At 39.4% G+C, this 22,829-nt stretch overlaps 1 protein-coding gene across 1 annotated transcript in view; it reads left to right on the top strand.

Moving 5' to 3' along the window:
• The window catches only part of MAP3K15 (mitogen-activated protein kinase kinase kinase 15), a 122,741-nt gene that overhangs the window by 35,062 nt on the left and 64,850 nt on the right, over positions 1-22,829 (top strand). The window contains 2 exon segments of the mRNA XM_075196539.1: positions 21,833-22,026; positions 22,532-22,700. Coding sequence (XP_075052640.1) covers positions 21,833-22,026; positions 22,532-22,700 — 363 coding nt within the window.

The following is a 22,829-nucleotide window of genomic DNA, read 5'->3' as shown; positions in this document are numbered from 1 at the left end:
GCCAGGATTCAAATGACTCTGGAACACTTTCCTCTGTCTGTTCAGTACGGGCCACCATGAGGACATTGTAGTGACTGAAGCAATTTTCCAAGTCATCTTCCTTTTGAGATAATAGGTGAACCATTTAAATGGGAATGGCTGACAAATATCCTCCACAGCAGAAATCCATCTTTCAGCCTCTGCCATGTACTCAAGAATGCCCTGTAGGTCCTGCTTGAGGAGCAGACTGACTGACTGTCAGCAAGGGTTAGTAATGGCTGTGAAATAGTGGCCTCTGGTGGAGGGGCATCAACCTGCAAGGAGATGAGAGAATGGCACTGCAGTAAAAGATTTAAGAGAGTCAGGTGAGGAGACTGTAGAAAGTGAGACCAGTCTTCTACATCCCATAGGGCACTGTTCAGATGGGTTCCTTGCATCTGTTGGGCTCTTTTAGGCTTGGCAGCTGTAGATGTATCACCAATGAGGATGGTTTGGTAGTGTCTCTGCAACCTCTACTTCCCCTGCCTAGAGAGAACAATACATGAATGTTTATTGAAAAATCTTAGTGAACAAAATCAGCAAACGTGGATCATTTTTAGAATTACATAATACAAAGTAATATGCCATAATATTATTATTCTTAACATTTATTTATATAGCGCCATCCTACTATGTAGAATAAAAATAAATAATATGTCATACTAGATGTGATAACATTTGTTTTTCCTCTATATCCAACCAAATCAATCTTCAGCTGTTTTTCATGAATTCCAAAAGGAGAGATCACATCACTAATCTCAGCTATTGACTTCACAGCCTAGCTCTTACTGAACCAATGACATCAGTTGTCTGTCCGCTTTGTTGCACCGTGTTCCAGGCTTACTCATCCATCACTGATCAGTAACATTAGTACAGACTTCATTTTAGAACGTGATCATGTATCAAGAGTCAAGTTTCAGTTGCAATTTAAAATGAGCTGTTTGTGATGGAGAAGTGGGTTATCCATCACATGCTACAAAGCTGCTATGTAAAGTCAGAATTAGACATTACAGTGCATTTTATTTTCGTATTTAACATATGAAAATGTAACCTTTGGGTTTAGTTGTCCTTAAGGCTAATTAAGAGTTCGGATGGAGAAATTCCTCATGCTAAATACTCGTCCATTACCTTCCCTCCAGCTAAACAGAAAGCAGCTAAAAAGCTGTTCCCAGGCTCCGTTACCCTTTGGGGTGGGAATGGGACATATTTTCAGCTTTGCAATTATGGGCCCGATTACATGTATGCGTCACAAGAAATGTATAAAAAGCATAGGGCAATACTACAGTCTGTTATACTAACAATACAAGTATGTGAGTGATGCCAAAGAAATCAGTGGTGCAGTAAGAAGACATTTGCTTTCATTCTATTTTGCACTAGACTTATCAGCTTATATATAATATATGCTGCACTGTACATTTGTATTGTGGCACATTGGTATTCATGAGTCCAAAATGGTAAAGAAACCAGACCAAAGGCACATAGGTATGAGCAAGCCCCAACACCAACTTTCTATTGACACATATCCAGGCCACTGCATGCTGGGAGTAAAAGAGTTTAAAAAAAATACCCTTACAAGCTGAATTTAGTATTTAATACAGAAAGCATATCAGCAACACCAAAATATATTAGCTCTTCCAGATACATCTTTTGTGAATCTTCAGCTGTTATAAGCTGTTATAAGCTACAACTGATAATCCAGTTTCTCACCTACATCCTTATGGAGTAGGGTGTAGAGTGTGTGTATATATATATATATATATATATATATATATATATATGTTAACCCGTGCATGATACTCAAGCTACTTAGGGTGTTAAAAAGGTTCTTGTCATGCATTTGGGCCATAGCCCAGGCCTCAACCACCAACCACTCCCCACTGTCACCCCCGGCAACCACCAACCACTCCCCACTGTCACCCCCGGCAACCACCAACCACTCCCAACTGTCACTTCTCCGTCAAGAAATATATATATATTTTTTTAAATCTTTATAAACACTTTTAACAATTAATAAATTAAATTAGAAAATTAAAAACATCTTAGGGCTAGATTTACTAAGCTGCGGGTTTGAAAAAGTGGGGATGTTGCCTATAGCAACCAATCAGATTCTAGCTTTCATTTATTTAGTACCTTCTACAAAATGATAGCTAGAATCTGATTGGTTGCTATAGGCAACATCCCCACTTTTTCAAACCCGCAGCTTAGTAAATCTAGCCCTTAGTGTGTGTGTGTGGAAAAAAAATTCAGAAAGGGCTGAAATTTGGTATACTAAGAATTTAGTAGGTCAGTGTATAACTCCGTCCAGCAGGTGGCGCTGCAGCTTGGTTTTATTTTTTACACACACACACACATACACACACACACACAGACAGACTAACACACGCCACTAGACATATATATATATATATATATATATATATATATATATATATATATATATATAATATTGGGCAGCGAGTGAACAGTCAGTTCTTGAAGTTGAAGGGTTGGAGGCAGGAAAAATGGGTAAGCGTAAGGATCTGAGCGACTTTGACAAGGGCCATATTGTGATGTATAGACAACTGGGTCAGAGCATCTCCAATACAGCAGGTCATGTTGGGTGTTCCTGGTATGCAGTGGTTAGTACCTACCAAAGTGGTCCAAGGAAGGACAAGCAGTGTCACACTTCTGGTATCACAAACGGAACCCAATAGCCAGGTAGTTATGTAGTAAAAAAGGATTTATTTTGATATATATAAATATCACGTATCCAACAAGTGAAATCCAAAGTCTCAATGCAGATAAAGGTCTGGTAGAAATATCAAGCAATTGCAATCCAAATCACAAGAGGGAGCAAGGTTTTGTGGATGCGTCTAGTTCAGATAAAAACACGATACTCAAGCAAAGGCTTCAAAACAGGAAGTGCCTTTTCTAGGGCCAAACAGTAAATGAGATACAAGGTGGAATCTTCATGAGACAGTCCTGGCCATTTTGGGTAAAGGCTATTGCAAGGACAAGTTCATAACAAGCGGTGAACCGGCGATAGGGTCATCAGCGCCCAAGGCTCATTGATGCATGTGAGGAATGAAGGCTACAGAAGAGCCACTGTGGCACAAATTGCTGAAAAAAATTAATGCTGGCTATGATAGAAAGATGTCATATTGTAGGTGCTGCGTAGCTGCAGACTGGTCAGAGTGCCCATGCTGAACCCTGTTCACCGCCAAATGCAATTACAATGGGCGCATGAAAGGCAGAACTGGACTATGGAGCCATGAAAGAAGGTGGCCTGATCTGAATCACATTTTCTTTTACATCATGTGGACAGCTGGATGGATGTACGCCGTTTAGCAGGGGAATAGATGGCACCAGGATGCACTATGGGAAAAAGGCAATTCAGTGGTGGCAGTGTGATGCTCTGGGCAATGGTCAGCTGGGAAACATTAGGTCCTCGCATTCATGTAGATGTCCCGGGTGGCAGTGGCCTCTTTCAGCAGGATAATGCGCCCCGCCACACTGCAAAAACTGTTCAGGAATGGTTTGAGGAACATGACAGAGTTCAAGGTGTTGACTTGGCCTCCAAATTCCCAAGATCTCAATCCAATCGAACATCTGTGAGATGTGCTGGAAAAACAAGTTGGAGCCATAGAGGACTCCCCCTCGCAACTTACAGGACTTAAATGATCTGCTGCTAATGTCTTAGTGCCAGGTACCACAGGACACCTTCAGAGGTCTTGTGGAGTCCATGTCTCGATGGGCCAGAGCAATTTTGGCAGTACGAGGGGGACTTTTTTAGACAGGTGGTTTTAATGATGTGGCTGATCAGGCAGGGGCTCTGCTATTCATAACAGGAAATGTTCCCCATGCTTACAGCTTTGTCCTGGATATTTGAATCTGATTTTATGTTAAACTTATAATATAAATGTAGGGAGACTTCTTGGGCCTGATTCATTAAGGAAAGTAAAGCAAAAAAATTACTAACTTTTCACTTTGGCAAAACCATGTTGCATTTGAGGGGAGCTAAATTCATAACATTGGGACAAATGTATAGTTGGGATAGGGCATGGCCTAGATCAACTTTAAATTTCTGTGTAAAAATAAAGCTATCAAGTATTTGTGTGCTACATGAAAAAACAGACAGTATTCAATTTATGTGCAAAATAATAAGATAATTTGCAAACCCTTGCATTGTAACAAAGTCTTGCCAAGGCTCAATGTTACTCTTTTTATTTGCTTTACTTTCCATAATGAATCAGGCCCATTGTGTCTTAAATATTGTATAAAACAATATAACATATATATTTCCGTTAAATACATCTCTGTAAATATAAAATGCTTACCACATTTTTAATGTGTTTTATGCCTCACACTCTGTCCATTGTTTATTGTATATCCACAATTCACCATCTCTATAATTTCACCCAAAATACTATCATTAAAATTCTAATCCATCCACCCACCAAGGTTCTCATTGTAATTCCCTTCTATTTGGCATTATTCTAACATAGCTGCCTACATTATAGTACAAGGCTTATCTGTTGTGCCACTCCCTAATGACAGCCAAATTCAAAATGGTCACAGTTGTTTACTTTACTCAAAGCCTGTTTGCCTAGCATGTCAGCTCCTATTATTTCAAATGAGGCACTAAATATTTTCTCATCTAAAGCCATTTATGCTAATAGTAGAAGTCACCAGTCAGATCTGTCACCATGTGAGTATGTGAGCTAACAGAGTTTTTTATATATATATATATATATATATATATATATATATATATATATATATATATATATATATATAATATATATATATATAAAGAAAATTTTAGTCATGTCTGTACTTTTTGTAGTGGTTGGTATATAACCAGCAGCCAGTGGCATAGCAATAGCAGTGGTAACAATGGCTTTGGGTCCACTGTGACCCTAACATGCTGCTTTTTTGCGACCACAGAATCACCAGAATCAAATGTTTTGCAATTAATAGGAAGTTTTTCTAAATTGGGAAACTGATGACATAACTGCAAAGCCCTCCTGCAGTTCAGATCTTAACAGGTTTCAATTTGATTTTGCACCAGAGTCTTCAGCTACACCTCTGCCAGCAGGTTTCAAGGAGTCTGGTACATTTAAGGAAGGCACTCCAACACACTGTTCAGGCAATAGAAAAGTTACTGTGTCATCAGTTCGCTTTAGGTCGTCCTTGACTCCAGGCAGACCAACAGCTACTTTAGTTTTATTATACAGAAGTGGTATTTGGGAAACAACCTTGTCTGCCTTTCACCACTGAGACCCAGCAAAGCTTGTCAAGTTCTCCTCCGGTGAGAGGTCTTCATACACTCTGGTTGACAGAACCTCGAAACATGTCGGGAGGCACTTATGATAGGTAATTGTGTTTAAAGGTGGCGTTGCAACAGCAACTAATCAGAATCTTACTCTGATTTTTCCAGTAAAGTAAATAAGATGAAAGTAAACATATAGGGTCTGATAAAGGACTGTAAAAGCTGATACTTGCTGTATTAGCAATAAATTGCACTGCGCATGTCCAGAAATGAACTATACGCCAGAATGCAAGTGTCTACAATTCATCTTGGAGTGCAAAGGACAATTAAAACCGGCTATGATTTCATGAGCGGAACGGAGAGGGGCAAGGGCGTATGCACGTAGTCAATGTAGAGCAAGGGCGTGACCATCTCGAGTGCTCGCAGCAGCGTCCGAGTAAAGCTTTGAGCATCTCTAAGGTTCGTGATTTTCAGTCATATCACTTGCACCAGCTACAGGTCTAGTGTAAGTGCCGAATGATAGTGATGACAGTCGGGTATGCATGCTATAACATGTGTTTGTAATCAACTGTAAAAATGCATTTTAAGTATAGGGGACATTAATAACATCACGATTAATGTATTTCATAGGGGGAAAAAACAGGTGTGTATAATTGAATAACTTTTTTTTAATGTGCCTTCTCCTCTGACTTTATATTCCACATATTGTATGTATTGGACGTATCCTTCAGTGTCAGAGCATTCAACAAGAAATGTTTCTTCAGATCAGCTTGTTAAATACAGATGTTCATATGCCTGATTTACATCCTTTTTTTTTAATGAATGCACATTACTTCCCTCTTGCGTTCCTTGATGAATCAGACCCATAATTACCTGCTTTAGGGAACATAACGTTTTCTGCCTGTGGAACAGTTTTTCCAAATAAGTGAGCCTGTCACAGATAGCCCATGTCCCTACAAGCGCACAGCTACATTTCTCTCATTTATGTTGGAAAAATGTTAATAATACATTAGCTTGATTTACAGTAGTTTAAAGATTATACTTCTATGATATCAGGTGCATAATTATAAAGCGGTGGATATGAAATGCCGACATTCATAATGTCAACAGTTATAATATTGACACTGTTATAATGTCCACATTCATTATGTCTACAAGTTCATAATGTCGACACAGTTAAAATGTGTAGTGTTGTAATGTCAACATTCAAAATGTCGACATAGATGTAAGAGAAATTAAACTGGCAATACATGTAAAAAAAAAAATGCCGTGACCCCCTTCCAGGCTCTACTTGGCAGCCTATTAGGAACATTTTAAAGTGAAAAAATGCAGGTGGCTCAGTGACCCAGACCAAGGCAGCCCACTATGGGACCGGCCAAGGGGGCATATGCCCCCCTTCCCCCTCCCTTATCCAACCCTAGTGCTGCCAGCCTCGGCTGGTGCTAGCAAAATTTTGTGGACAAAAGGACAAAAAGTGTGGTGTTCTCCCGATTTTTACCAGAACTAGGCTTTGCCAGCCGGGGCTGGTGGCACTATAGCAGGGATACCCACAGAGTGGGGTCCCCCTACTATAATGCCAAACCAACCCCAGGCTGGTCAGCATGGGGCTGTATTCCCTAGGTCCACACACAAAAAGGTGGCCCCCCTCCTAGATTTAACCAACCCTGTGCTGATAGCACTAGGGATTCTTCCCACATCCCTGGGGCAGTGAGTGTGGGGTAATAATAATTGTTTAAATGTTAAAAAACATTTTACCATCTCAGATGCTCAACAGGTCCCAGCATGCCCAGGCTTACATTAAGTGTTTGGGCATGCTGGTGCTTGTAGTACTACAAGTGTCAGCATACCTGTGGCTGCCAGGGCACGCTGGGCACTGTAGTGCACCGATGCAAAATGTAAATAAAACACAAACCCAAGTGTAAAAATAATTGTAATTGAAATAAAAACACCCCTAATTAAAATAATTTTACATTTGTGTCAGTTTTATTTACACTTTTCCCTATTCAAAACTGGGGACATAAGAGTGGAGCAGGAGATGAAGTTGAATACAATTAGATTCTCTGATCCTAAAAAAAATGATACTCAGCTAAAACTTCTGTTGATGACACTGACAACCAAATAATAGATCATCAAATAAGTGACATTCTAGCACCTGAGCAGCATGCTATTTCCCTGCTTGATGTGTAATAGCTGCTCAGAGGAAGTTGTAATCTCTGAATAGACACTGTGCATTTGAATCTACGCCAACTCTAACATTCATGAGTCGGGGCCAAGGCACAGAATGATTTGTAGATCATTTTTCCCACATCACATTGTATTTCATCTCAAGTATGTTGTTTTAATTAGGAAAATCTGTAGAAGCTTATAAAATAACCCCCCCACCCAAAAGACTGATGTCTGGAATTGTACTTGTATATGCAATAACTGACACTGAAGAAACAGCCGGCTGTAGCAAGAACATAATAGTCTAACAAGGTCAGTAGTTTACCAGAATCATGACCGTTATCAGGCATAGAGGAGAATGGCAGGATTAATGATGTCAGTCAATGTGTGCCAGGCAGGAAAGAGTTTTGTGTTTAGTGGTGAAGGGATAGAGTTTCTGTGTGGTTGGTATTCCAGCTGACCAGGCATTGGCCGATGGCTGCTCTGACCAGCCGTGGCATGACTGGACCTCTGTCATATATGACCATGTATGTACATGGTCACATTAGTGTGGCGTGATATTAACCACATTAGTGTGGCTTGATATTGGTCACATTTATGTGGCGTGATATTGGCCACATTAGTGTGGCGTGATATTGACCGCGTAGATGGGGTCCTTATCTGTATTCCTCTATCCATCCTCTTCAGGTGCCCATACACAAGGTTATCTGACCACCAACAAGCCAGTTGCCGGTTAGATTTGGTCATACAACTATGTTTATGTGCATGACTAAACCTGAAACACCAATTTGATTATTAACTGATTGCCTATTATCTTTCCTAATGACTTCTAATGGCTCTCCAACAGATGTAGCTCAGGATAGATGGTCATTTTGGGGCCATCATTGCTGAGATTTATGGCCAGTTTTGTATAAAACAAATTGAGTGGCTGCCCAAATGACAGCATTTATGGGCACCTTAAAAATATAAGGTAAAATATAAATATTTTTTTATTTATGCTAAATCTAGCATGACGCTCTTTTACAAAATACATAGCATCTTCCATATACTCATATCACATTTAAAAATAAAAAAATTAGACAAAATAATCCCACCCTGATTTCTTAAAGTAAAACTACTAATCTACCAAACCACAGCCAGGATCGGCCCAACTATGCCCCCATTTCCTGAAGCCAGAACCGCATCCTCATAAACTGAGCCCTTCATAAAATACAGCTGTCATTACAAAACATTGAAAATTAGGATTCATATGTAATTATTCATAAATAAACCTGGTTCCATTTAGCATCAGAAATGTACTCATGGTGTTACATCAGCAGACTAAGGCACAGAGTTGAGGTTCTTATGATATAATGTGTTTTAGGATAAATAAAATGAGCATGAAAGCACTAGAATTCCTCTTTTTTTTTCTGTTTTCTTTATACCTTGCAAAAAATAATCAACAGCAATAAGCAATAATAGTTTGCATAGAACATACATGTCCAGGCAGCAACATAAGGAAGTTTTCAGTGTAGATCAGAACATAAGCAGTTATTGAGGAAAAGGCAGACAGACAAGGGGGAGTAAAGGAGGGGGTGAACGAAGGGGAGGGGGATAGATGGATAGATGCTCCAGAAAAGAGAGGGCGACATTTCACATCGCCAAAAAAGGTAGAGGTCTTTTCGTGGGTTTCCTCCGAGTGCTCCGGTTTCCTCCCACACTCCAAAAACATACTAGTAGGTTAATTGGCTGCTATCAAAAATTTTCCCTAGTCTCTGTGTGTGTGTGTGTGTGTGTGTGTGTGTGTGTGTGTGTGTGTGTGTCTGTTTGTCTGTGTGTGTGTGTGTGTGTGTGTGTGTGTCTGTTTGTCTGTGTGTGTGTATGGTAGGGAATTTAGACTGTAAGCTCCAATGGGGCAGGGACTGATGTGAGTGAGTTCTCTGTACAGTGCTGCGGAATCAGTGGCGATATATAAATAAATGATGATGAATGGTACCATTTAATGAGTGCAGTGGAAAGGGATCACTACAATGTCCTCTCAGAAGCTACGTTGGGGGGTGTGGGGGAAGTGATCTTGTACGATATTCATCTGTTTCTTTAAATTCCAGCCAACTGAACCAAGTAACAGTAAACTCAGAGGTCAGAATTCCACTTTTACTTTATAAACCACAATATGTATACATAGATAGAGCTACCTACTACTAATCCCTGCTTAATCTGACCATACATTTAGTGACCTGGGCCCTGATTCATTAAGAATCTTAACTTGAGAAACTTCTTATTTCAGTCTCCTGGACAAAACCATGTTACAATGCAAGGGGTGGAAATTAGTATTTTGTTTTGCAAATAAGTTAAATACTGACTGTTTTTCATGTTAGCACACAAATATCAACTTTAGATGTCAGTGTACAAATAAGCTATCAAGTATGTGTGTGCTACATGAAAAACAGTCAGTATTTAACTTATTTGCAAAACAGAAAACTAATTTGCACCGCTTGCATTGTAACATGGTTTTGTCCAGGAGACTGAAATAAGAAGTTTCTTAAGTTAAGATCCTTAATGAATCAGGCCCCTGGTCATTTTTTTCAGTCTATGGAAACCCCCCCACTGTATTGTCAGTTCGGCTATAAACATGGTTCTATTACGAGGGGTCACACTTCAAATGCTAAGAGCTGAACTGCTAGCCAGATTTCTGGACCTGCTCTATCCAATCAGAACATGTTTTGATTAACGCTTCCAATCATTTGGTACCAACATAGACTAACTTGGGCTAAAACAAATAAATAGTCCAACAAAATCCAGATATCCTCGGGAGGACCCTACTATATCTGCTCTGTTGTCTCAGCAGACATATGTCTTCACCATTTTGGAGATGTCATGTCAAATACATTATCATATATGAGAGCACGACGATCACATAAAGGAGCAGGGCTAAACCAGAGTAGTAATTCCTGGGGCTGTGTGATTTTATCATGAAGGGAAGTAACAATTCACATTGCCCAGTCTTTGTATCTTTAGGTTATCATCTGAATAATATATGCATCAATAAGGTCTAGGGAGACTGCTGCACAGGTCATTACACTCCCCCAGACTAAGTAATTACATCTCTGCTTTTCATTTAGACTGTTAACATGAGTGCTGAGATTTATGTAACCACAGGGAGTTCTATGTCTAAGATGGAGAAGGTTGATGAAGCATGAATTTAAATTGGTTGTTTTAGGTTCCAACTTCCTACAATTAAAAATGAATGTGCAATGTTGTGCAGTATTAGAATAAGAACATCTCTCCTTTCTCATCATACCAGATGTAAAGGAACCAGTCACGTTAAATGCTACTCCACACTTGTACTTTTGACTGATAAGTTCCTACTGGAGCTGACACATAGGTTTATTTAACACAGCGTGACTGGGGATATATTTAAGAAGATTATTTTTTATACCTTTAAACTACGGTAACTGCACCTTTACTAACCCTCAGTTACACTGTTCATACCACACTGATAATTCCATCAGTCTTTTAAAACGCATATGGCTAATGTCCTTTTCCTTCACGCACCTTACCAACCTTTGTACTTTAAAAGTGTTACTTAATCTAATGAAATAAAGACACAGACACGTATAGCTACTTTGGCAAAAGGTCGCAGTTTTTATTAATCATAAACCAATTAAATGAAAGTCACCTGGTGGTGGCGAGAGCAAACTGCAGTCAACTAAACAACTAATCATCTAACCAAATACTGCAATGCCCAAATGGCATTCAAACTAAACCAAGAAATACTCCCTTAACATTGGCCGGTGTTAAACAGGCGTCAGCATGACTGCTCCCCTCTGAACTCAACATTGACGGCCACGCAAAGCACGCCAAGGGATCCTCCACTCAGAAGGATCAAGAGTAATGTTACTTGAAAGGGGCAGTGACGTGCGGCCAAATATCCTAACCATCGTTGTGACTAGTCATTGACTGCACTGCTCTCCCACCAACTGCGCCTCCTCTGTAAAAAAGATTGTTAAATCAAACAATAACTAGCTGGGCGGGAGGGAGGCATCCGTGAAATCACAGGAAGGAAAGGTCTAGAAGCCCATGGGAGTTTCTAATGAGGTGACTGAAACCACTCCCCATGGATTCTATTGGCTGGGACTAAAACAACTTTAACCCCTAATGGGTAAGGACCTGAAAAACATAATCCATGCATTTTAAGTGCCCTCAGCTAAAATGGCTTCACTTAACATTATCCAGTTACTCTTATTTGAAAACAGGATGCAACAAAAATACTGAAATGCTGCTATCTGTTTGTCTTTTTCTTGAAAAACACCTGAAAGTATCCGTTTGGCTCCCACAGGTATTGTTTATAGCTGTGTATGGTAATGGTCCTTTATGTATATTTGTTATTTATAGGTTTGCCAGGGTGTCTGCAGGTGACTATAAACCACTCCTCCCAGCTTTTCTATGTTTGAAATTGGGACAAAGTGGGCACACCACGTAAGAAGTGGGCATGTTCATGCCACACATGTTTAGTATTCAGAAGTGCCTGGCCTTCCCCAGCCACTTTCCCCTCTCCTAAAAACACCCTTTCAACATACCTGCTGCTGGTAAGCATGGCATTAAAGGGGCATCTGTTAGCGGGCACACCTCCTAACAGTCCTGGAATCAGAATAAAAGTCCTGATCCGCTGGGTAACCCCCTCAAATCAGGATTATCCCACCTAAAACTGCATAGTTGGGAGGCATGTATAAACACATGAAGAGGTGGATTGTTTAACATGCGCTCTCTTCAAGATGAGTGAGATGTTTTGGCAAATGTCACAGCCAACCAAAACAGTTTGCAAATATGAAGTTTGGAAATTTAAAACAAAGGTGTCTTTTTATTTGTTGTTTTTGAACAAGACATATTCTAAAAAAACCTATAAAATCTTAACAAATGTTCAATGTAAACTTCTTTTTATACCGTTAAAATGGTACTGAAATCAGATCTCTAAGCCTAATATCACGCATTGTGCATGTAACATTCATATCTATACATTTTTTGGGCTTTGTGCAAGCACATGTTAATGTTTATATTTAGCAAGAGTCCATTGAATAGAATGAACATAAAAGTGTACATTAATTGATGGGAAAAAACTCCAACACAGAGCATTACTCGTTCAGCAAGCCTGATTGGTGCCACTAAAATTGTGTTATTTGTGTTGTTTTTATGCCCACAACAGCATACATGTCAATGAGACCTAATTCCTAAGTAATTAAGTATATTTCAGAAAGATATTTGTAATCAGTCTGATAGCCATGTTTTAAAAAGAGGAGTTGACTGCACCAAGTGTACCCTTAAGCCTCCTCCAATTATATAAATCTCTCTTTCGCAAATACGATTTAGATAACTAATGAAGAGGGGTGCACCCGATCATAAAGTTTAGTAACCTTTATCAAAAAAGAATAGAGGAAATGATCGAATGGGGCACTCATTAATGGGTGTAAACATATATATTGTTATTATATTGATATGTAGGTATTGGTAAAATAAATCTTTATTAGTATCTGATTAAAAACAATTGTCTAGTAGCGAAATATTAAAAGGTGATGATTTAAACATACAATGATATAAACAGAAATTCAGTTAAGATAGACAATGATTAGTTGTCTAGCCGTGGGGCTACTCTTGTATCATTTGGTTCATTTGGATAAATTCCATCATAGGTCCACCTTATTGAATAATTCTAAGCTCCAAACCTTATTCATTACATATTATAATTAATCAATTATCTTGATAAAATGACCCCTTTACAGTATATTCTCATAAATTAAATCCAGTATTAGATGGTATAAGTTCTTATTTGCCCTCAAGAACCTCGAGGGTAATAGTGGTTTCAGCAGATTTATAATGATTCACTTGTAGAATTATGGGGTTAAGTATCCTATATTATAAAACTTAATGACTCCCAATATATGAGGATAGTTACATATCCTATCCTAACACAACTCCCTTTAATGGTGCCATAAATAGAGACCTTGGAAGAATTGAATATGATTGTCTTGGAGCTGTATAATAAATGTCCCTTAAGATTGGGCTACCTGTGTTAGGCTATCGCTACTCACTAAACTCTTGAACCTTCTATCTAGATATCTACCATTAATCAATTAGATCAAATAGACCATAAGCAGTAAAACAGTAGTGGTTCTATGCAAATCTGGGGTTATTAGCGCTGGAATAGATAGCGGAATACAGCTATTTTAGTGGAGGAAGGAAATCAGAATCCTAATAGCACGTTCATACATTTACCCCATGATCTTTTTATATTGTTCACATAGTATTTGTAATAAGAAGCGTGTATACACCTTTTCAGAAAGATAAGTAGAGGTTAACTTATACTTTGCTAATGCAACCTGCATGAGATGCCTTGAGGAGTAGATGGGGAATGTTTTGCATTTGTAAGCAACAAAGCGAAAGAAAACTTGCTGACTGCCAAAATAGCTGTTTAAACACAGCACTGTTATGTTTGTATGGGAGGATATTCAAAGTCTTATTTCTTACTGACTATCTGGCTATGACATTTTCTCTGTAGAGAAATATCAGACTTCTGTCATTGTGTGTGAAACAATTGTAGAAAATATGTATACTTTTTTTTTTAAAGTGACATTAAAATGGATGTACCAAATCCATGTGTTAGGATCAAGATGCATAGTTGAACGTACACCTGTTTGCGTAGTGTAATTTGGGTGTTTTCGCCCTATACAAGCCCACAAAACCTCACAGCTACCTAACCCTGTATGCAGTGCATCGCTGGAGGGCAGAGTGAGAGGGAGTTCTAACGTTGGCCAAGTACAATATGGGAGTATTCACGGAATTGCCAACTGATGGAGACCTCAATGTAGACACATAAATGACTTTTACAATTGTATAATTTAGTTCAGCCTGGGGATTGGTGCAAATACATGGTGATCGCCAGCTCAAGAAAACCGCTTCTGATTGGGTGATTGTGATTTCACTCTGAAGCTGCTGGATGCTTATGCACATATTACTTACTATATATTTGTGTGTGTATTTTTTAAAAAAAGTACTCTCATTCATTCGTTTGTGAGAAGGAAGGTTATATCTGCTATATGAAGCCTGATTGCAAATGTATTTTTTCGATGGAAAGAAAAATGTTTGCAAAGTTTTATTGCGCATGCAATATTGTTCTGTGTATATGGGTGTACGTACGCCCAGGTTGCGTTCAACTCTGCATCAGGCCCACCGTGTACAAGTAAAGAAGCATAAAACATGGGTTGCACAGAGTTTAGCATTGCTGCCTCACAGGAGTCATGGCTTCTTGTCTGACTAGTGCATTATCTGTGTGGAGCTTGTTTCATCTCCTTTGGCCTAATCATTAAGGAGAGCAAAGCAAAAAAAAGGAAGTAACTTTGCACCTGGGCAAAACCATGTTGCATTTGACGGGGAGATAAAATTTAAAATGTGGGGACAGATTTATAATTGAGATAGGGCAGGTCCTAGATCAACTTTAAATTTCAGTGTAAAAATAAAGCTATTAAGTATCTGTGTGCTACATGAAAAAACAGCCAGTATTTAACTTATGTGTACAACAATAAACTAATTTTCACCCCTTGCATTGTGACATTGTTTGTCCCAGAGAACATTTACTAATTTCTTTTTTTGCTTTGCTCTCCTTAATGACTCGGACCCTTGTGTTTATGTGGCTTTACTCCGAACAGTCCAAACAAACATACTGGTAGGTTAATGTTTGTATGGTAGAGAACGTAGACTGTAAGCTCCACTGGATGATCAAGCATCCTTTATAAAGCGCTGCATAACATATTGGCTCTATATAAAGGTTAATAAATAAATACCAATATTAGTCATTCCAGTGCATAACAATGACTCAGAGAATATAGTGTACATTACTCTGCAATGCCAGAAAGAACCCCATAAACATAAACACGTATTTCTGATATTGGTAATGTACATATGCCCCTTTGGTTTAGAAAAGAAGGGCCTGATTCATCAAGGAATCCAAAGTGAATGTAATCTGCGTTTAAAAAATAAATGTAAAAAAATGGATGGAAATTGGACGTAGATCGCCTGTATTCAACAACAAGAGGATCTCCAGAAAAGTTTCTAAAATACGGGTATATGTACGCTCTGCCTATACGGCATTTGTTCTGAGTGCCGTATGCAGACAGACAGACCGGAATGCAAGATATGCACAATGCATATTTTTATATAAAGTCCTATTGGAATGCACAGAAAAAAAAAAAAATTAATTTTTTTTATATGAATCACATTTATCATGATATTCTTAATTCCTACTGTACATAAAATGCATTTTTCCAGTTGCTCGTATTTGCAAACACATGTTTTAGCATGCATACGGGACCGTCATCGCTATCCGTGTAGCTGGCTAAAAATAATGTACCTGAGCGATGCCCAGAGCTTGACTCAAACGGATGTGCGTGTGGTCAACGTTGACAACGTGCATACGCTGTTGTATGACGTAGGTGTCCTTTGCGTTCGAAGATGAATTGCGTGCACTCACGTTCACTGGCATATAGTACGTTTCTGAGCGTGCGCAAAACAATTTTATGTAAAATACGGCACATATCGGGATTTACGTTCCCTTATGAATCAGGCCCATAATGTATACTTCTTACCTCACATAAAATGTTAACTGTGGCTTTAGAATAATTCCATTGACAGAATAGAAGCAATAGCTCTATTGTCCAGCGCAGTAATCCCATTTCCCAATTCCCAGGGAGCTCTGTTTCGAAGACGGAGAAGGCAGATAAAGCATGAATTTAAATTGGTTATTTTAGGTTCCTACAATAATTAATGGAAGTGTAGTGCAGCATCACAGTGAAGACAGCTCTTTTTCATACTTTCCAGAACCAGTCATGTTAGATACTTCCTATACACTTAAGTTTTTGACACACAATTTGCTGCCTGTTAGAGATGATACATGGTTGTATTTAGCACAGCATGACGGTGCTTAGATTTAACAAGATTTGGGGACATATTTTCTAGGCAAAAGGCTGTCTTTAGAATACATTGAATCATTGCTTCTTGTCTGGTCCTAACTTCAGAAATGACATCACCCTCTATATCCTCTGTACAGTACTCCATAATATGATTGAGCCTATATAAATAAACAATAAACAATATTGACAATAATACCATCCCCACTACAAACTTTGAAAATCATGGAAGTGGATCATGCCCCAATCAAAATACATTTCTAAGGAAGTCAGAAAAGGATTAGTCAATATAAAGTTGTGTTATGAATTAAGAAGCGCTACGCAATGGAACTCTGAGAAATGAATATTAGCGCATGATGCTTAAGGAATGAAGCCCTGTGCAATCAGCTGCTAGGCTGGGTACACTACAAGGTTTTCAGACGATTATTGGGCCAGTCACACGATAAACGACCATTTGGCTTGATATTGCATTAGTTTATGCGCTCCAACAATGAACGATTATCGTTCCAAAGCACATTGCATCGTTTCATTTGATTTTCAAACTGAACTAAAAATCTCGTTCAACGATGGAACAATGTCATTGCAATTCTGCAGTGTGTGTGCACTCATGTCCGGCAGTGTCCATAGCTCTCTATGGAGTGTGCAGAATCACAATCTTTTCAGCCGATGCTTATGACAGATAAAGAGCACAGATCTAAAAGTAAATTGTGTAAGATGTGTTTAGTGTGTACACATGAATCAGCATGCTGATCGGGACTTTTTTTTTTTTTTCCAGTGGTTGATAAAATCGTTAAGGATATTGTATCGGGAGAAATTTTGTATAGTATGTACCCAGCCTTATTCCAATCTGAGGTTGTGTAGAATCCAGTGTCACTGCCACTCCGGTGTGTAGGAAGGTGTGAATTGTTAACGTAGGGGGTCAGAAGGAGAAAACTCCATCTATTGTAATTTTCTCCCTTCAATGCAATCCAAAAAATAATTGACACAATGCAGATAAGGCTGGCAAACATTCCAAAACTACATTTAAAGACTGTAACCTCAGAATCCATGGTCGGGCACTTAGTGTACAAATTGAGAAAATAAATCAACATTCAAACTCTTTAGGAGTCATTGACACACAAACATCAGTCCAAAAAGAATGCAATGCTTTATTCTGGGAGGTCAGAAACAAAGAAACAACATCTCTCTGGCATTATCTAATGTCAATGTTTATGAGTCCATGATAGGTAAAACTCAAAGAACTGTGATATAGAATGATGTCAAGAAGAGTTTGTTTTACAAGGAGAACATTAGATCTTTGCCACCCATCTCAAACTGACCAACTCGATGATCCTGCACCGATTCAGAAGAATTTTCTGTGGATAAAATAGCTAATTCAAAAGGGTCCACAAACTTTCTCATCACTGTGTTACATATTTGTGTTTTAAAACTATTACTTTGTTGCTTTTCCATTGCATTTGTTTCTATACAATGCAACTAAATGGAGCTAAGACATATCAAGCAGATGCAGTTTTTATTAATAAACATTTTAAATTCTATCAATCTCTAGAATGAACTAAATAAATGATAACTAGAATCTGATTGGTTGCTGTGGGCATCACCTTCGCTTTTCCTTTTAAGAAACTTTAATAATTTGACCCATACACTCCTTTGTCATTAATTATACTACTCCCAATGTACCCATCACACAAGTACAGATGACTGACCAATGGCATTAAATAATTACTATTTCAAAATACAAAATTAAATTGTTTGAATTGGACAACAAATGTTCTGCATAATTAAGAATATATCCATGGCCACATAATCGGACACATTAATAATATAAATTGAATTTGAGTAACTATTAAATGGTTAACTGTAGATTACACACACTGGACAAGTTGACTTTAAAAGGAAATGTGTTTTATTTTCTCTAGGGAAAAACACAATTTTCTTTCACTAGTTTATTTTGGATTGAAGGACTCTGTCTGGATGCAGTAGTCAATGGGATCTAGTACTCGACAAATACTAAGGAACGATAGCTACTCTCTGTGTCTTTGTGAGATGCTTTAAAAGATGTTTTCCTGATAGCTGTTGCATAACGTTTTGTCATTTGGTTAACTGAACTGGAGCAGGTAACCAAAGAAACCACACTTGTTCTCATGACCCATATTTCTGGCTCTCATCAGACTTCTATTTTTAACTTATAGCTGCACTAGCAATTAGTAAGATGGCACACTAAGGAGAATCCCGGAAAAGCAGCTGCATGTAGCAGCCCCGGAGTCTCCGATTTGTTGGTGTTAGTGTCCTGCATTACGACCTTCTAGTAGGTGCTAGTGAAGCTCTAAGCATAGATGTTCATCAATGGAATTTTTATTGCTTTTCAAATATATTTTTTTCTCATTAGATACATCTCATTCATCAATGCAAAGGCTTCCAGGATATTGATCTATATAAGTTAATTTATTTTGGCTGGCACCGCCCACTTTTAAATAGAGTTCCTCATGTGTTAATGTATATTTCAGGGAACTATTCTGTGTTGCTAAAATACACTTATCAATACCTTAGGAAACGTTTAGTAGCATATATATAAAGTATTGTACAAGCATAACTTGACAATTGCACATTTACAATTACAAATGCTAGTGTGCTTCCTAATTAGGGTGTCTCTAATCTTGCAGTGTATATGTGCCAGCTAGTCCAGTGTCCACTCAATGAGGGAGATTCATTTGCTGGCGATGAGGCGTGTGGACTTCGTGCTGCACACACTGCCAGAAATTACGTTACAAATTTCCGCTCATTTTCCCTCATCGAGAAATGAGCGGAGAGTTCGGTCAATTCTCCGCCGCGGGGTCTTGTGGATGTTCCGGAGACACCTCGGGCTAGATTTACTAAGCTGCGGGTTTGAAAAAGTGGGGATGTTGCCTATAGCAACCAATATGATTCTAGCTTTCATTTATTTAGTGCTAGCTAGAATCTGATTGGTTGCTATGGGCAACATCCCCACTTTTTCAAACCCGCAGCTTAGTAAATCTAGCCCCTCGTGTCTAATTGAATCCCCCGCACCTAGTGTACACTTTTTTTTCTCCCAGCTAACTTTGTGAAGTATTGCAGATTAACTGCTCCCAGGGACGTAATCAGGGTCCTGATAATCACAATAGCTCAATCTGAGTCAAGCCAATCAGAGTAGCTAAAAAATGATGACTCTTTCTGGTAAACTAATGTAGATAAAAATGACCTAAAGTAAACTAGACCAGTTAGTAAATAGCTACTGGTGGCAATTTAAAATGAAACATAGGTTAAGCTCTCTCAGTTTTCAATTATGGTGCATAACGTTGAATGCTAGCATTTGTAGATGTAATACAGTGCTGCAAGTCACCAGTGATATTATATTCCTTGTGTGAGTCTTCGTGTGTCATGGGCTAGGAAGAGCCTGAGAGATTAATCACTTCCTCAGTCCTGTGGTTGGTAGTGCATGGCTCACCCTAGTCATGTGATTGGCTAGTCAGAATCCATTCTTAAACACGTATCTCCCGTGGTCAGAGCCGGATTTAGACCTTATAGGGCCCTAGGCAAGATACTGGTTTGGGGCCTCCCTCCGTGAAACAATCCATAGCACTACTTTTTTTGTTTTGTTTTTAAAGCATGGATTATATTAACTTTTAATACCTACTAGAAAAGATAGTGCAGACAAAGTTATAACAAAAAATATTAACTTTTAATTAAATCCTTACATAAAAAAAGAGTGCAAACAATGTTGTACATAGCTTTAATCTTTTATAATGATTACTTTTCATTACTCACGTTTGCTGCTGGTTGCTATTATTGGTCCAACTCTGCGCAGTCTACCTCGATCCTCCGTATGATGTCACTTCATTCCCTGTACGCACAGTCCTGGCACACTGGGCCTGCGCACGATCTCACAGCTCCCTCCTACAAAAATGATTTTTGGCAAATAAGTTGGAGAAGTATAGAAGAGAAAAAAAATGTCCCCACTTTATCACTTTTGTTCCTTCTTCACACTGTTTCCCCTTTAGTACACTCTACTCCCTTCATCATCACACTGTGCCCTCCATCATGCTTTTGCCCTTTAATCATCACACTGCACCCTTCACCATCACACTGTGCCCTCCATATTTTTGCCCCCTTGTTTTTTTCCCCTAACAGTGCCCTCCATGTTTTTGTTCCACATGTCTCTTGTTTCCCCTCACCCTCTGTGCCCTTCATGCTTATTCCACCTTTCTCTTGCCCCTCTGTGCCCTCCTTGCTTGTTCCACCTTTCTCTTGCCCCTCTGTGCCCTTAATGCTTATTCCACCTTTCTCTTGCCCCTCTGTGCCCTTGATGCTTGTTCCACCTTTCTCTTGCTCCTATGTGCCCTCCTTGCTTGTTCCACCTTTCTCTTGCCCCTCTGTGCCCTTAATGCTTATTCCACCTTTCTCTTGCCCCTCTGTGCCCTTAATGCTTATTCCACCTTTCTCTTGCCCCTCTGTGCCCTTAATGCTTATTCCACCCTTTTCTTGCCCCTCTGTGCCCTTAATGCTTATTCCACCCTTTTCTTGCCCCTTTGTGCCCTTAATGCTTGTTGCACCTTTCTCTTGCCCATCTGTGCCATCCTTGCTTGTTCCACCTTTCTCTTGCCCATCTGTGCCATCCTTGCTTGTTCCACCTTTCTCTTGCCTCCTTGTGCCCTTAATGCTTATTCCACATTTCTCTTGCCCCTCACCCTATGTGCCTCTGTAAGTTAACTTACCTTTCAATTGCCTTTTTTTCTTTTCTGTTCTCTTCTGTTCTTCTTGTCTTTTCTTTTTTCCTGTATGGCGCGCTGCCGCTGTACCTCCTCTCTGCTCCAGCAATGCTCCTGCTCCTCGCGGAATCTTCACTGAAAATGACGTCGGGCGTGATGACGTCACGCCCGACATTCAGTGGGAGAGAGGAGGAGAGGAGACTGCCGGGAGCTGGTGCGCGGTCAGCTGATTTTTTGTATTTTTTTTTCTTAAATAAATTTTCGCCTCCAGTTCTTGTTTATTATGCGGACAGAGGGGAATGGCAGGCGGAGGGGAGCGCCCCTCTGCCTTTCCTACCCTGCTAATCGTCGGCTCTGGAAGGGCCCTCTGGGGACCGCTAGGCCCTAGGCAGCTGCCTAGGTTGCCTAGCGGGAAATCTGGCCCTGCCCGTGGTCAGTAGCTGCAAGATCCCTAGCTTGGCAAAGATCTTTTTTTATTTTCATTCCTTCCACGTATCTCTTACTCTACCGTATTGATTCATCGCACTTCCCAAAGAACACACAGGTAAAATTAGGCAGACTTTACCTAAAAAAAATAACTTAAAGCAAAGTAAACCCCCTTCCTCACTAAACTGTGTTTATGTACTTTTGATGCCACTTAATGTAGATTAAAACTAGTTAGCAAGGTTTTATGTTTGTGAACCTGATGTTTATTTTACTGATTCAGTGCTTTATTTTATTATGTCCCCCATCCTCAGGCCTCTAGTGGAAATTACTACTTTATTTCCTACATTTTGACCCCCTGTGGGGACTACTTTTGCTGTGAGAGTGATGCCCAGCGGAGAGCCTCAGAGTACATGCAACCAAACTGGGACAACCTTTTGGGACCTTTGTGTGTCCCCTTGATTGATAGATTCATTAGCCTCTTGAAGGATATACATGTGACGTCATGGTGAGTACAGTAGTTATACAGTGATTAAGGAAATATAGAGTTATTTACCATAGCAAGTAAGTGCTCTTTTGTGGTGTCACACTGTCACTTTTGTGCTTTTTTCTTTACAGGAGGATTCTTCTATGGGTGTGCACAAGCTTGCGCCGGCCAATGGGAGGAGTGGGGCGGGTTAATGCTATTCCTTTCTAAGTGCTTACAATTAAGGGGTCCAATTAAATCTTACACTGCACTTTAAAAAAACTAATTTCTGTCACCTTCTGTCTCCTTAAAATGAAGCAGAAGTATTGACTTTTTCCTCTCTAAGCGCCCCAAATTCACTACTCTATAGCCCACTTCCAACTCCTAATGATCAGCATTGTTTTATAGTTGCCTAGCTGGTGAATGTTTGGGTGATGCGCAGGCTGTAGAGATTTGTATCATGCTTTACAGTACATATCTGTCCATTGGTGAACAGACCAATATGTGTAACATACAGGGGTGAAGCTCAATCTTTCTTCTTTTTTAGTGCATACTTCAAGGAAACTCTGCTAAATGACATCAGAAAAGCCAGAGACAAGTACCAAGGGGACGAACTTGCCAAGGAGCTGACCCGTATAAAATTGCGAATGGACAACACGGAGGTGCTGACATCGGATATTGTAATCAACCTGCTACTTTCATACCGCGACATCCAGGTAAAAGAGTGGGACTGGAGATAATGTACTGTAAATCCTAATAATGTGGTGATGCGTTTACATGTAGATATATTTGTAACGTGTTTTACAAATGCCATTCAGAGGCTGCTGACATGCGGCAAATGGAAG

Source organism: Mixophyes fleayi, chromosome 2 (genome assembly GCF_038048845.1).
Source record: "Mixophyes fleayi isolate aMixFle1 chromosome 2, aMixFle1.hap1, whole genome shotgun sequence".
Taxonomy (NCBI): domain Eukaryota; kingdom Metazoa; phylum Chordata; class Amphibia; order Anura; family Limnodynastidae; genus Mixophyes; species Mixophyes fleayi.
This window is presented reverse-complemented; position numbering and strand designations above follow the sequence as displayed.